This window comes from Rana temporaria, chromosome 4, assembly GCF_905171775.1.
Source record: "Rana temporaria chromosome 4, aRanTem1.1, whole genome shotgun sequence".
Classification (NCBI taxonomy): domain Eukaryota; kingdom Metazoa; phylum Chordata; class Amphibia; order Anura; family Ranidae; genus Rana; species Rana temporaria.
This window is the reverse complement of record NC_053492.1, coordinates 474329482-474345172: the sequence shown is the minus strand read 5'-3', so window position 1 is coordinate 474345172 and position 15691 is coordinate 474329482. Positions and strand designations below refer to the sequence as shown.

At 45.6% G+C, this 15691-nt stretch overlaps 1 protein-coding gene across 1 annotated transcript; it reads left to right on the top strand.

Moving 5' to 3' along the window:
* Nucleotides 1–1664: 1664 nt before the first annotated feature.
* Nucleotides 1665–15239, top strand: LOC120938105 (zona pellucida sperm-binding protein 4-like). Its single transcript, XM_040351818.1, has 12 exons — nucleotides 1665–1889; nucleotides 4855–4976; nucleotides 5998–6091; nucleotides 6277–6435; nucleotides 6766–6950; nucleotides 10731–10828; nucleotides 10912–11042; nucleotides 14205–14394; nucleotides 14474–14624; nucleotides 14703–14781; nucleotides 14898–14996; nucleotides 15076–15239. Exons 1-12 carry the CDS (start codon nucleotides 1706–1708, stop codon nucleotides 15219–15221), a joined length of 1638 nt encoding a protein of 545 aa, XP_040207752.1. The 5' UTR covers nucleotides 1665–1705; the 3' UTR covers nucleotides 15222–15239.
* Nucleotides 15240–15691: the final 452 nt, after the last annotated feature.

Genomic DNA, 15691 nt, shown 5'->3' with positions numbered 1-15691 from the left:
CAAACGCAGCCACTGTGCCCATCAAACGCTGTCACTGTGCCATCAAACTCAGCCACTGTGCCCGTCAAACGCTGCCACTGAGCCCGTCAAACACATCCACTGTGCCCATCAAATACAGCCACTGTGTTCATCAAATGCAGCCACTGTGCCCATCAAACGCTGCTACTGTGCCATCAAATGTAGCCACTGTGCCATCAAACGTAGCCACTGTGCCCATCAAACGCTGCCACTGTGCCTATCAAATGCTGCCACTGTGCCTATCAAACGCTGCCACTGTGTCCATCAAACGCTGCCACTGTGCCCATCAAACGCTGCTACTGTGCCATCAAACGTAGCCACTGTGCCTATCAAACACTGCCACTGTGCCCATCAAACGCTGCTACTGTGCCCATCAAACGCTGCTACTGTGCCATCAAACGCTGCCACTGTGCCTATCAAATGCTGCCACTGTGCCTATCAAACGCTGCCACTGTGTCCATCAAACGCTGCCACTGTGCCTATCAAACACAGCCACCGTGCCCCTCAAATGCAGCCGCTGTGCCCATCAAACGCAACCAATGTGCCATCAAACACAGCCACCGTGCCCCTCAAATGCAGCCGCTGTGCCCATCAAACGCAACCAATGTGCCATCAAATGCAGCCACTGTGCCTATCAAAGGCTGCCACTGTGCCTATCAAACACAGCCACTGTGCTCATCAAACACAGCCACCGTGCCCCTCAAATGCAGCCGCTGTGCCCATCAAACGCAGCCACTGTGCCCATCAAATGCAGCTACTGTTTCATCAATTGCAGCCACTGTGCCCCATTTACCTAGCACACCCCCCCCCCGCCCGCTCGTTGTCTGCACTTACCCCATCTTGGTGGCAGGTCAGACAGCGGGTGACGGCGGCGGGTAGTGTCTTCCATGCTTCCACCGTGCGCCTCTCTTCTTTCCTCCTGCTAGGCGTCTAATAGGTTTGCCTGTACTGTCAGCCAATTAGGTGATGGGTATCAGACCCGTGCTTCCTGATTGGTGGAGAGGTGGGTCAGCGTTAGAAAATACATTTTCATTTGCTCTCTAACACACCTGGGTGAGCTCCGAACGCAATGCTCTGCATTCCGAGCCCACCCTATTTTGAAGCTTATTAGAGCCTATGGCTCTAATCAGGCCCCCTCCTTAGCAACCAGCTATATACAGTGTAAAAAATAAATAGAAACAAAACGCAAATCGCAGCAAAATCACGGTAAAAACGCGTGTCCAAAAAACGCAGCAAGCACCGCAGAAACGCTCAAAATCAACATGCATAGAAGTGAATGGAGCCTGAGGGCCGGACATTGGAAACTGGAAGCTAAACCAAAATCTGATCTCTTGGGTGAGGATTATTGGCTGCTCTGGAGAAGAGACCCATTTTGTTTTCTTTCTTTGCTCCAGTTTTCATAAATCAGACCCAATTTTGTACATTTATGGGACATAAAAAAGGAGCAAAAAAAATACAAATAAAAAAAAAGTAACAAATGATTCTCTTTTTTATTTAATCCTCCCAGAACATGAGCCTTGATTGGTATGAAGAGACCCACAATCAGCAGTTCTCGGCCACCTTTGCAAGTATAAGGATCACCTGTGTGCATAGCAGTCCCTGACCAATCAGACTGAAGCCCCGCCCTCTCTCCAGGGTATAAATCTCAGGTCAGGGCTGAGGGTCAGGATTACAAGTGATCATCAAGATGGGATCTTCCAGGACAGGAATGGGCTTAGCACTGCTGTTGTGGAGCTTCAGTCTGTCCTGGTTGCTGTGTGAGGCCAATGGACACTTTGAAAGCTCCTCGCTCCTCCACTGTGCTCTGGACAAGATGGAATTGTCCTTTTCTATGCCTAACGAAGGGGCCACCTCTTCCCTGAAAGTGTTGGGTAAGTCGTCTACCTGCTAATCCCGCCCCCCCCCCCCCCCTTTTTTTTTTTTTTTTTTTTTTTTAATTCAGTTATTTTTAGTTTAAGGGTGGAAATTGCCAAAAGTTGGGATGTTGTTCCTACTAATTGGCTGGTGGCTCACAGAACATGGGGGATGGGAGTAGCTCATGATAAATAGGGATCAGTGTGATATTATCCAGGATCTGCACTAGAATGTAGCCAATGTCCTGAGATATTGAAGATCTAGTGACTGGATGGGTATACCTCCTTTATTAAAGTGCAACTCAAGATTATTCCTCCTACCCTTACCAATCTGTCCTATTGGGGAGATTTCACTTCCTGTACCGCAAACAAAGCAGGAAGTGGGGGGGGGGGGAAATATGGGGTAGCTGCCCCCCCCCCCCCCCAGATTCCAGGGCACCCCCTTGCAATGAATGGGCAGCCCTACCCATGATGCATGAAGATCTACTCTTTTTTTTTTTTTTTAACAGGCTGCTGGTGAGAGGTGCCTATGCCTTCTACCTGCAGGGTAGAAAGAGTCTTGAGTTGTCCCCATGGCTTTTTTTTTTTTTTTTTTTTAGAAGGAACGCAGTTCCGGCACCTCCAGCTCTGAATGTATGGAATGGCCCTTGGAGGTGGGTAGGGGGTGGAACCAAGGAATGGCCCTCGGAGGTGGGTAGGGGGTGGAACCAAGGAATGGCCCTTGGAGGTGGGTAGGGGGTGGATACAAGAGGTGACTCAGAAAATAGGTGCAGGAACTCCCTCCTAAGAAAAAAAGCCCTGGTAGTCCCCAGAAAAGTAAGGAGGGTGGATCTTCCAAAGAGTAAACAATTTCTGGTGACCTGGGGGTCCCCGGGGATTCCATAATTTGCAGGTGTTTCCTCGCTGCCTTTTTTTATTTTTTTTTGGGCTATGAACAGGAAGTAAAGGGAAATCTCCCTAATGGGACACAGATGGCAAAAAAAACTGACAGGGGTTATAACCTTCCCTTACTCTATCTGAAATTTTGCCTATACTCTGAATTTAACAGTAAATGTGCTATGATGGTCAATGGGCTACATATAACTAAACCGTTCGGTCAACATTACTATTTGGGGGGGGGGGGGGGGGGGAATGGAGTACAGTAAATATACCGTCCTATTTGGTTACTTCTGGCCTAGATCTGTTATGTCTGTAACTCCACACAGTAATGCGAGGGTTTCTCCCTGGTGTGGAGTGTCGTGCTTGCCCCCCTCCCTTGGACTACGGGAGAGTCAGAACGCCCTCTAACACAGTGTTTCTCAACTCCAGTCCTCGGGGCGCACCAACGGGTCATGTTTTCAGGATTTCCCTCAGATCAAACTGCTGTGGTAATTACTAAGGCAGTGAAACTGATCAAATCACCTGTGCACAATAATGGAAAGCCTGAAAACAAGACCTGTTGGTGCGCCCCGAGGACTGGAGTTGAGAAACACTGCTCTAACACACAGCTCCTTTTTCTATCTGCAATGTAGAGAGCATCCTGACTCTCCTGTAGTCCAAGGGAGGGGGCGAGCACGACACTCCACACCTGGGAGAAAGCCTTGCATTACTGTGTGGAGTTACAGACAGAAGAACAGGAAGTGAGGATTTCTCAGAAGAAATAAGGACATTTAAAAGCAAAATGGAAGGATGAGATAAGTGAAGGAGGACTGCACTAAGGGAAAGGAAGATATTTAGGCGGGGACAAAAAACCTTTACAACCCCCTTAAGATGCCCTCAGCTGGAAATTCCAGGGTTTCAAAGTAATTTCTCAAGCAAAACTAATCATGGCTCCATTGGGGGGGGGGGGGGGTGTTCTATCTTTCTATATCATAGGAAGTGAAGGGGAATCCCTTGGGGACCACCAGGTCACCAGAACTAGTGTCCCCTTCACATCTGGGAACAACCCACAATTCGGCACTTTTCATTTCACTTTCATGATCATAATATGTAAGACAAGTGGAGAGGCTGAATACTAACAGACGGGTGTTCTAATCCCTCTCCACTCTGTTTTTTTGCATTTTATTTCAGGTACTTGTATAGGGCAGTCAATTAACGTCGTACTTTACATATACATTGTACGTTCACATCAGTCCCTACCCTCAAGGAGCTTACAACCTAAGGTCCCTAACATAGGGTGACCAGACATTCCCGGTTTCCAGGGACAGTCCCCGGATTGAGGACACTGTCCCTGGACAAAGTTTGTCCCCGGATTGGATTTGAACAAGGGCTGGGGCAATTTCAAAAAACAGTCGGTGCCGAATAAAAAAAAAAATCTGAACTGCACATCTCCACTCCGCCGTTCCTACTAGCTTAGGGGTGTATTTGTTTTCCATTATCTGTGCCCCTTTCTGATCATGTGCTGAGCGGAGGGAATATTTCTTCCATTTTGGGTGCATGCCCATTCGGCTCCGCTCGCATGTTCTGCTTTGGCTCAAGTCCCGGCCAGCCTCCTGTTTATCTCCGTCCCTTCCTTGGCGGAGTGATCTTCCTTCGTTCCCCACCCAGTAGTAGCCGGGGCCCAGAGAGTAAAACTTGATGGTATGTGAGGTAGGTGACGGGCAGAGAGTCGCTGATTGCCACCATTACTAGTAAAAACAAAATATGTCCCAGGATTTCATTTTAAAAATCTGGTCACCTTACCCTAACGCACATTCATACATAAACTAGGGCCAATTGACTTGCCAGCATGTCTTTAGAGTGAGCAAACCAGAGTACCTGGAGGAACCCACACAGGCAGATGGTGTCGTGGTTGGGATTAAAACCAGCGTCCCTTTTTACTGCTAGGTGAAAGTGCTAACCACTACATCACTGTGCCTTTTAGTTATACTTTAACTGTTTGTCTAACGAAGAATTTTCATGGTTTGGTTGGTCTAACAATCTTCTGCTAACCTGACTTCAGAAGTGAATGACACTTGGTTTGGTATAATGTGAGTTTAGTAAGCGACTAACTTTTTGTGTTCAGATTTCCAGGATAAATTTCAGGATCCTGCCAATGACTCTGCTTGTGGGATCTGGGTGAGACATGGACCCAATAACACAATGGTGATCGCTGCTGCCTATGATGGATGCTACGTAAGAGAAGAGGTAAGCCTGACATCACTGACTTGGGCTTTTTGATGCAGTCATGGGCCAACTCCTTTCAAAGATGTAGGGATCCAAAAACTATAAATCTGTTATCTATGCTAGTAATGCAAAGACTGTCTAAGTTTATTGTCCACCCCCTTAATGGGTCATCTGTCTGGCAACCATTGCCACACATGGGAGATCATTTAGCTGTTACCAGAACAAGTGGTGAAGCAGGGCTGTCTTAATGAGACGGCACTGCCCAGGGGCCCTAGCTGCATGGGGGGGCCCTGCACTTTTCCCAAAGCAGCTGGTCCTTGAGCCCACGCTGCCCTGTAATTGGGGGGGGGGGGGGGGGGGGGACTGAGTGATAGATACAGGGGAGGCAGTTTGCCTCCTACCTACTTGATGTCTGTTTACCTGCACTGTCATCATTGTAGGGGCCCCAGAGCATTACTTTGCCCAGGGGCCTATGATGCTATTAAGATGGCCCTGTGGCGAAGGGAAATCAAATGACAACACTTGTTCTGGTGGCATGTCTCAAAGGCAATGTGCTCCCTTTATAAGCTTTCACGTGTAGCATCTTCAGGACAGGAGTGAAGGGAGAACTTCCAAATTGGACAGTACTCTAACCCTTCGTTGGCAAAAAAATATGTCTCTAAGCATGCTTGACCTGTGCTGGTTATAAGTGGAGAGCCCCTGGTAACTTATAAAAGTGCCTGAATCCTTGGTAGGTGGGGAGGTTTAGACATGGATCAGTAGGCTTTGGAACAAGGGATTGGGGCAACGCAACTTGGTTTGGTGAAATGCAGGGAGGTCTCCAAACCCGTCTGCAGGCTGAGTGGCCCTTGGTACACTAGTCGTCCCAGTGACCACAAAGCCTACAGCTTCGTTTGCTTCCACCAATTCCTCTGCATTGTCTACTCCCACTGACCGCCGCCCCCTAAAGTTTGAAAGGAAGAAAACGGGCCCGTTGTGTTAGAATTTGGGAGACCCCTGGTGTAATGCGTACTGGGTTTTATTTTTTATTTTTTTTCTCTAGGATGGGGATTATATGATGGTTCTGCTTCTGGAAGAAAATGATGATGGTGCTGTTGACCAATACAAGGCAGAGAAGAGATGTCCAATACAGAATGGTAACATGTCTCATCTTATAAATGGGAATCTGCATTGTCCCCTGGGACAAAAGCACAATGTAGCTTTATTACTTTGGGGGGGGGGGGGAGCTACTGGGACAGGGTATATCTTGTTTCTGAAGTCCTAACTGTAGAAAAATCTAAATGTACTGCATGTTATAAAACAACTCTCCCTCCTTGTATAGAAGCCCTGGATGCCCCCAGCCCTGATGTCTGCTATGCTGTTGCTCAAGAGGACAAACTGTCCTGTGCTGACACGCCTGTAACCAGTGACTCCTGTGCTGCAATGGGATGCTGCTACTCCCCGGGCGATGCTACAATGCCCTGTTACTTTGGCGACAAGTGTAAGTAGGATGTTGCTTGATGCACTAAAGTTGGGAAGCCATATTGGCCTGAACATACTATGGCCAGCCTGTAGGTAAAGACATAATAACCAATTTTTTTTTTTTTTTCTAAGCCACACTTTGATCTTTTTTTGGGTACAATGGGCAACCCTCTGGGTGTCTCTAACATTTTAGAGCAGACCGTAGAAGGTCTTGCACTCTTTGCTGCAATCAAACCTGTACAGATACAAGTTGGATTAGGCAATTCATAAATACTGCAGTGGGAATGTTATCAGCGACTCAATTTCATGTCTGGTCTATATGGTGACAACCCAATCTTGTTTTATACAGTGACCACACAGTGCAGATTTGATGGCAACATGGTGATTTCAGTGTCCAGTGAACTGACCGTGCCATCTCTGCTTCTGGACTCCGTCAGGGTGATTGGATTGGACTCCTGCAGTGGACTGGCCGTAGATACCAGTAACTCCTTTGTAGTGTTCAGATTCCCATTATCCTGCACCACAGCATATCAGGTAGGTATTGCAATACAGCCGGACTATAGCAGTCTGACCCTTATGATGTTAGCAGGGCTAACCTTTGCACCTTTTTCTATTTTACATATGAAATTTGAGACCTTCTGGACTGATTGCGGTTCTTGGAACTTATAAACTCTTGGCTAGAATTCTGGTCTTTAGGCTGTGATATCACTTGGTAAAGGTGAATGTTGGTTCAGCTTTTTCACCCAAAACGGTGAGGATGATGGCACCCAGCTTGGGTGCTTCCATCAGTATACATCTTCCTCCAGTCTGGAACCGGGTATTATAGCTGAGCACTAGGATTGCCTCCTCATCCCTTTAAAACCGAAAACGTATGAACTACACAGGTTCTGTGGCTGATCAAAGGTGGTAAATAACCTTGGTGCCTTATCTGCATTAAATTGGCCTTAGAACTTTTTTTTTTTTTCTCCAGGGTTAAATGGATGAGGTGGGCACCCATAATAGATACTAGCTTGGGGAAAAATAAAACGCTATTGACAATTTGCACAATTTATAGCGCAGATCAGGTAGAACCTGATCACATTACCCTCACAATGCAAACTATAAACAGGAATATAACGGCCAACAAACCTAATCATTAAGCTAATTAAATTGGCCATCCAGGTGACGCAGTGCCCACCTAGACCATCCAGCCCACAACTCCTGGAGACGATGTATATTGCACATTATCATAAACCTCCCACAATCGTTCAATAAAATAAGTGGTCACATCTCCAAGCATAGGCGTGTCCCAGGCACACCCTAATCGCCCTGTGCAGCACAGATTTCACCTATTGCCTAGGTTCCCCCCTCCTTCCCCTTGCAGCGCTGCCGGGTTCCCTACTCTGCTCTGGCTGTTGCTGCAGGGATGTTTTAGGATGAGTGGGGGGAAGGGGATGGTAAATATGTAACTTACCGCCCTCTTCCATCGTGAGTGATCTGTAGTATGTATTTGAGCTTTGGGGTGCACACCCTAATGCAATAGGCTGCGCACACCTATGTCTCCAAGAGATGATCAGACAATGGGTGACTTGATTAACAAATGTACACAAATGAGACCTGTAACACCTTAACCCAGTGATGGTGAACTTTAGCACCCCAGATTTTTTTTAACCACTTACAGACCCCACACTGTATATATACGTCCTCTTTTTAAACATGGATATCTCAGTAACGGCAGCAGCTGCTGCCACAACTGAGATATCCATGTTTTCAGCTGGCGGCCGTGTAAACGATAACGGCGGTCTCCGCGGCGGATTCGCCGTGAGATCGCCGTTATCGGTGGCGGGAGAGGGGGCCCCCCCCCTCCCGCCGCTTTTCCGTGCCCTCCGCCGATTACCGGAGCCGTCGGTAGCGGCGGAGGAGATCCGATGCTGCCGCCTGGAGAGTGAGGACTTGAGTGAGGGCAAGATGGCCCCCACCCGTCCTCATAGCTCTGCTGGGCGGAAGTGACGTCAAAACGTCAGTCCCGCCCAGCCTCTTAAAGAGACAATTTTTTTTTTTTCTGTCTTTTTTTTTAAATGACAAATTTTCCTTTTTTTTTTTTTTTTTTTTTTTTTTTTTGCATTTAAGCCTAAATATGAGATCTGAGGTCTTTTTTACCCCAGATCTCATATTTAAGAGGACCTGTCATGCTTTTTTCTATTACAAGGGATGTTTACATTCCTTGTAATAGGAATAAAAGTGATCTTTTTTTTTTTTATATTTTAGTGTAAAAAATAATAAAATCAATAAAATTAAATAAGAAAACAAAAAAATTTTTTTAAAGCGCCCCGTCCTGACGAGCTCACACGCAGAAGCGAACGCATACGCGAGTATCGCCCGCATATGAAAACGGTGTTCAAATCACACAAGTGAGGTATCGCCGCGATCGTTAGAGCGAGAGCAATAATTATAGCCCTAGAGCTACTCTGTAGCTCAAAAAATGCAACTTATAGAATTTTTTAAACGTCGCCTATCTAGATTTTTAAGGGTAAAAGTTTGACGCCATGCCACGAGCGGGCGCAATTTTAAAGCGTGACATGTTGGGTATCATTTTACTCGGCGTAACATTATCTTTCACAATATATAAAAAAATTGGGCCAAATTTATTGTTGTCTTATTTTTTAATTCAAAAAAGTGAATTTTTTCCAAAAAAAGTGCGCTTGTAAGACTGCTGCGCAAATACGCTGTGACAAAAAGTATTGTAATGACCGCCATTTTATTCTCTAGGGTGTTAGAAAAAAATATATATATAATGTTTGGGGGTTTTAAGTAATTTTCTAGCAGAAAAAAATGTTTTAGTCTTGCAAACACCAAATCTGAAAAACACCTAAGGTCTTTAAGTGGTTAAACTACATTTCCCATGATGCTCAACTACACTTCAGCGTACATGAACATCATGTGAAATGTAGTTCCAAAACATCTGGGGTGCCAAGGTTCGCCATCACTGCCTTGGACTATAGCAGGTGACCCCAGTATCTGTTTTCTTTGCGTTGATCATATTCACATCTTCTGTCTTTGCTGTGGGGGTTCCTTCCTCGGTAGCATTCCCATAAAAGCCAGTGTCCATAGACCACCCTGCAGGCCCCTGTTCGGGGTTGAGTCAGTCCAGCATAGTTGGTCAGGTTGAGAAGTCCATCTAGTTCAACCATAAAAAAATAAACCATCCCATATACCAGGGATATGCAATTAGTGGACCTCCAGCTGTTGCAGAACTACACGTCCCATGAAGCATAGCAAGAGTCTGACAGCCACAAGCATGACACCCAGAGGCATGATGGGATTTGTAGTTTTGCAACAGCTGGAGGTCCGCTAATTGCATATCCCTGCCATATACCAATACTATACCCAGTTCTTCAAGGGGAAGGTGGAAAAGCCCCAGCAGAGCATGATCCAATTTGCTACAGCAAGGGAGAAAATTCATTCTGGGGAAACCCCCCCCCCCCCCCCAGAGAGGCAATCAGATTTATTTATTTTTTCCCTGGAGTAACTTTACCTATAAATGCCAGTACCCGTTATTTTGTGTGCACTTTGGGAAATAATCCAGACCTTCCTTTAAAGCAATCTACTGAGCTGGCCAGAACCACCTCTGGAGGGAGTCTATTCCACATTGTCACAGCTCTTACTGTGAAGAAACCTTTCCGTATTTAGAGATGACCTTTTTCCTATGGACGTAAAGTTGATAACTACATCAAGTTCACTATATGGACCCCCCCTTGTATAGTTGTACACGTTGCTCATGTCCCCCCTCTTAATCTCATCAAGAGAATAAATGCAGTTCCTCTAATCCGGGGATATGCAATTAGCGGACCTCCAGATGTTGCAGAACTACAAATCCCATGAGGCATAGCAAGACTCGGACAGCCACAAGCATAACACTCAGAGGCAGAAGCATGATGGGACTTGTAGTTTTGCAACAGCTGGAGGTCCGCTAATTGCATATCCCTGCTCTAATCTTTCCTCATAGCTGAGTTCCTCCATGTCTCCTTATCAGTTTGGTTGGCTATAGACCAGCTGAAATTCAGCCAATTTAGGATGACTGTTCAATTCATGAGTGATCCAACTATTTCATTCATGAACTGGCTTAATTGGCACTCCAATACTCTACTGCACCATCAACCCTACTCCTGTGCTTCTCTAAAACCTGCTTAACAGACACTTCTGTAGGTTTCTTGTGCTGTACAAAAAGCTACTTTATTTCTATATGATGTAAACGCTTCTGGTGGGTGGTATTGCCTTTAAAATGTCATTGACTACCTATCCTGGTTTGTTGGAATCACACTTTTCTTCACCCAGGTGCCCAATGGTCCCATGAACTATGAAGCTACTATTGAAGCTGGTAGACAAATCCAGACCTGGCAAGGATCTTCTATTACTAGGGACAGTACAATGAGGTAAGATGAGCAATCCTGCTGTAGTACATAATGGGATTGGGGAGGGGGTGCACACTGCATCTAATCCTGTACTGTTTCTCTAGGGTGACTGTGCAGTGCAGCTTCATTCAAACTGGTATTGTGCCCCTGCTGAGTTTTACAGTCAACACTTTGCCACCACCTCTTCCTGTCAGTACATCTGGTCCTCTTGAGCTGGAGATGAGGATTGCACAAGGTGAGAATAAGTCTTCAACTTGACTAGTGGAAGCATATTGGCTTGCTTCTAGCTAGTGCCCATTGGTGTAATGCAGGGGTCACCAACTTTCTAAACAAAGGGCCAGTTTACTCTGGGGGGGGGGGTCATATGTGGATAATGTCCTGGCATCAGGAGTAAGCTATGCCCCATTAAAGTAATGGTGCCCCACTGTGTGGGAGGAATAATGGCCATTGGTGTCGGTGGCCTACTATTGCTGACAGTAGGAGTAATGCCCCAAGGGCCACAGTTTGTAGATTTATGTTGCATTACACTGATCTCCAGTCATTGCAAAAATCTGTGTAGCAAGGTCCCCTTTGGTCTGAGAACCTCGAGTTGTGGAGAGCTGACATCCTTCTGTGTAGAGTGGGTTACAAGGCATAGTGGGTGTGATTCCTCTTGTAACAAATTGTACTGTCTGCCTTTTTTTTTTTTTTTTTTTGTTAAGCGCTGCACAAACTTTTGGATTTATATACAACCTGTATAATAGAATAATGCAAGGTTAATTCATGGGCACCAGACACTTCAGGAAAATCTTTGCATTCAAGAACAGAACTTTAGGGCCTGGACACCCTTAAGTAGTTGCAATGGTAGTTAGACTCTGACTTCTATAAGTAGACGGCCATGCAGGAAAAAGGCACCCAGCTGGACACTGTCTGCATGTGTAGGATTGCTGTCTCCTATGGCAACAGTTTCTAACACAAGTTGTAATGAGCTTCAGTAATTCCTCAGTCAATCTTGTAGCTCTGAGCTCCCAGTCTCTCCTCACTAGACTTACGTATCCACTGCCACTGGATCTCCTGAGCTCTTCCAACCTTCTCACTGAGTATCTTCCTCAAGTGTCACCCCCCGCTTTCCTGCTGGGTCCCTATCTTGGTACAAAAGGCTGCTTTTCAAGCGTCACCTCTGCTGGCTTGATGCCTGCTGAAGTTCCCTGTAATGGTCACCACCGTTTACGACCTTCCATCAACCCACGACAGCTTATCCGACACACCGACAAACCAGCGGACACGATCCATAACAATTCCCCAGAAAATGAGACTGACGGCTCTATTCTCTGCTTCAAAATGTATGAACACTTTTAATGGTAACTTTCAGTCTTATATACAGTTACAAGGCATGTTTCAGTAATTGCAGGGACAAAACTCTCCACCAACATATCCCACCATGGGGGGGCTTGAATCACATTATTTTATCAATAGAATTCAAACAAAACACCATCAGTTCCCCTCTATCCACATTTTTAGACAGACGGTCTGTCTCTGACAGAAAGGTATTCACACCTGATCATCAATAGGCTTTAAACAGTGTTATCACACAAAGGTCTTTCAGGAGCCAGCCTCATTTAACAACTCAATAGCCTGGACTAAGCATTGAAAGAGTCATTCTATTGACCGGTAGGGTCAGAATAAACCAACACTTAGCTCATATTGCAGTCAGTAATGTCATATAATTTCTAATATTTCTCAGTCACCCTATGCCCAAAAGGGACACAGGGTGACGCTGGCACAGGAGTACCCCTCATCCTTCCAAAGGCTCTGTCACGGGTCATTCCGTTACATTCCCCAATTCTTCACCATCCCTGGTTGGTGAGAATATTGCTCTGGTACTTGCTTCAGCTACTCGCTGGTAATAAGGTGGTTGGTCCTTTTAGTGGCAACAGGCTGGCAGAACCGTTATGGCTAGACTGCAGTGCCAACCCTATTCTCTTGCTTCTGAATAGGCCCTCAGACTCTGGCCTAGCAGCACAACATGTCCACCCAGACATCTGTCCAGATGGCACAGAACTCGATCACCTGACTCCACCCAAATGGGCTCTCCCAGCAGGCCAAAGGACCCAAGAAGATCCCTGCCCATGGCTGAGATGCCCCATCTATTCCTAATCTGTCCTTGCAATGCCCTGGTTTTATCTAATGTCACCAGATACCCAGCCATCTAATGAGAGAAGTGCAGCAATTCCAGAAATTGGGTGGAATCACTCAGTTGGCCAAGGCAACTATACCTGCAGGTAAACTTGCTAGCAACCCTGCCTAACATCATTGTGCTACACGGAAAGGGGCAAAGTATGTTTAGTAACACCTGGGAAAGGTGGATATTCAAAGCCGTACCTCAACTCCAAAACCCTATTATGCCTGTCAGGATCTGAGAACAGCTACTCTGAAGGACCAACATGGAGCTCTGCCAGAGGGAGGTTCTCGCTGGTTCCATTTAAGGGCTACTAAACATTGACATGAAACGTGGTGATGGCAGCCTAGTTCTTACTGCTAACCTGTTCTCTGCCTCATGAATTCCCTAGTAGCTCATGCTGGCTTCCCTTGGCTCTTGGATTAACAAAAGCTGCAATGTGTTGCGAATGGGTGACTATTGTAGTTTAGCTAGGGTTATGGACATGCGATGGTGCTTCTGGGAATGGAAATGTTCCAGCCATAAGTACCAGGTAGCTTCACTTGGCATTTAACTCCTTTGCCTTAAAACGCAATAAAGGACAAGACCTTTAACAAAATGGGCCATGTTACTTGTACAGTCTGTGGTATTGCATCAAAGGGGTTTGACAATGGCATAATCTCAAAGCAAGCAATCGGCTACCAGTCTGGCATGCTAACTGGCCTCTTGTCAACATCTGTATCTGGGAATTTATTCATCAGATGTTATGCTTGTTGGGTCCATCATGACTTCACAAGTCATGACTCGCATATATACGTTTCCAAACCAGCTGCTTTAAGGACTGCTTGTAGTTCAGATTACTTCTAGTTTGCCAGTCAAGCCCTGATGGAAGGGGGCACTTGGACTCCCAAAACACACTTATTTTTTTTTTTTTTTATTTTTTTTTTTACACCCTTGCTTAACAAAGTAACATTTGTATCTGGACCTCTTGGGTGTCAACTCCCATCACATGACTTGCATATTCTTGCATAAAATGTTTTTTTTCAGTTTTAGATGTAAAACTCTTCATCTGTTCAATAAAGCCTTGTGCCTTCCTCTTAGGGTTGGCTTCCCCAGAAATAAGATGTTTGTTCATTGGATGAATTTCCTTTGTCTAGTGAAAGGGACTTCCTTTCATGGGGGGTTCATGAACCAACCACTTAAGAACTTTATAAAGAGAAAATTGTTGCCCTTGTGTAACATGTTCGCTATGTAATGCAGATTTCGACTATGCCTCATACTACACTGATGCCCAGTACCCTGTGGTCAAAGTGCTCAGAGACCCAGTCTACCTGGAGGTTCGCATCATCGGCAGAATGGATCCAAACCTGGTCCTTGTCCTAAATGACTGCTGGGCTACCAACTCTGCAGATCCTATGCCCCTTCCTCAATGGCCCATCTTGTTTGACAGGTGAGTAACGAAATCTGTAGAATGGAAGTTATCCCGTCTACCTTGTGCAGATCTCAATTCTCCAGTCTTTCGGTTTCAGTTGCCCTTTCAATGGAGACAACTACTTGAGCCAGCTGATTCCTGTTGGCGCTCCTTCACAGGCTGTACCCCTACCAAGCTACTACCAGCGCTTTTTGGTCAGCACCTTCACATTTGTGGACTCCACCACCCAACTTGCCCTTGAAGGACTGGTAAATGAATACATTGTATTGTATGTCTCTTTATCTAATGCTTTGCTGTGATTTAATTGTGTCTAATCTTGTCTTCAGGTATACTTCCACTGCAGTGCTTCTGTTTGTGTTCCATCTGCCAGGGACAGCTGTGTGGTTTCTTGTGGTCAAAGGATTAGTGAGTATTTTATATTCAGGTGGCAGAATCTTGGGTTTTTCACGACTCGCTTTAAATAAAAGGGAAACTTTTTAAAGAATATCTACTATAGAATTTAAACTTGATCCTATTTTTAGGGAGAATGGCTGAACTTCAGTCTCTGAAGAACACAGTGACTTCTCAAGGACCTGTTGCATTTGTTTCTGTGGATGATAAAGCAATCCTAAAACTAGAAGGTAATCAATCTGGGGGGGGATGGTTGGCTTCAGCTGAGATTCAAGACTTACACTTTATTTTTATTTTTTTTCTTCTTAGGTACTGATCCATCAGATTACTCCACATTGGACCTGGCTAGAGCGCTGGCAACTGCTGGGGTTGTTGGGTCTGTGGCTGTTGCTGTTCTAGGCTTGTGGATGTACCGCAGGAGTCAAACATGTAACCTGAAAACTGCAAATGTTTAAATAAATTATTTTTGTAAATCTGTATCCTAGCTTTATTCCCAACATGGTTCCTGAAAGACCTAAAATCGGCTTTGTTGCTTGAAATTGATGCTGGTCAAATGGTTTCCCACCCAAAAATACACAACAGGTTATCCTTCAAAATGGGCTAGGATAGGACTTTTACCTGCTAACTCGGCTATTATCCTGCCTCAGTTTGGTTATGTATTGGCCCAATCATGTTAAAAGCCTGAATGCTTAAAGTTGCTCTCAAGCAGCCTGTACCCCCCTGATGGTGGCCCTGACTGGGGGACTGAATCATGCTGTCTCTTGCCAATAAGAGGGTTGTGACAACAGGAAGGTCTACAGACCTCTTGATGAAGGTGTAGCTATTACCCAATGTACAAGTGTTGTGTTCCCTTAAATATCTAGGGCTGTCTCGTCACTAGATTGCCAGGAGGTGCATTGCCTCTAGCCAGAACTTTGGCTGGTGT

What these genes read in the sequence shown, in the direction of transcription:
- LOC120938105 (XM_040351818.1), top strand. Translation starts at nt 1,706, where the DNA reads ATGGGATCTTCCAGGACAGGAATGGGCTTAGCACTGCTGTTGTGGAGC. An exon ending in GAGATGTCCAATACAGAATG is followed by an intron (nt 6,092 to 6,276) that starts GTAACATGTCTC and finishes CTCCTTGTATAG; the next exon opens with AAGCCCTGGATGCCCCCAGC. An exon ending in CTGTTACTTTGGCGACAAGT is followed by an intron (nt 6,436 to 6,765) that starts GTAAGTAGGATG and finishes TGTTTTATACAG; the next exon opens with TGACCACACAGTGCAGATTT.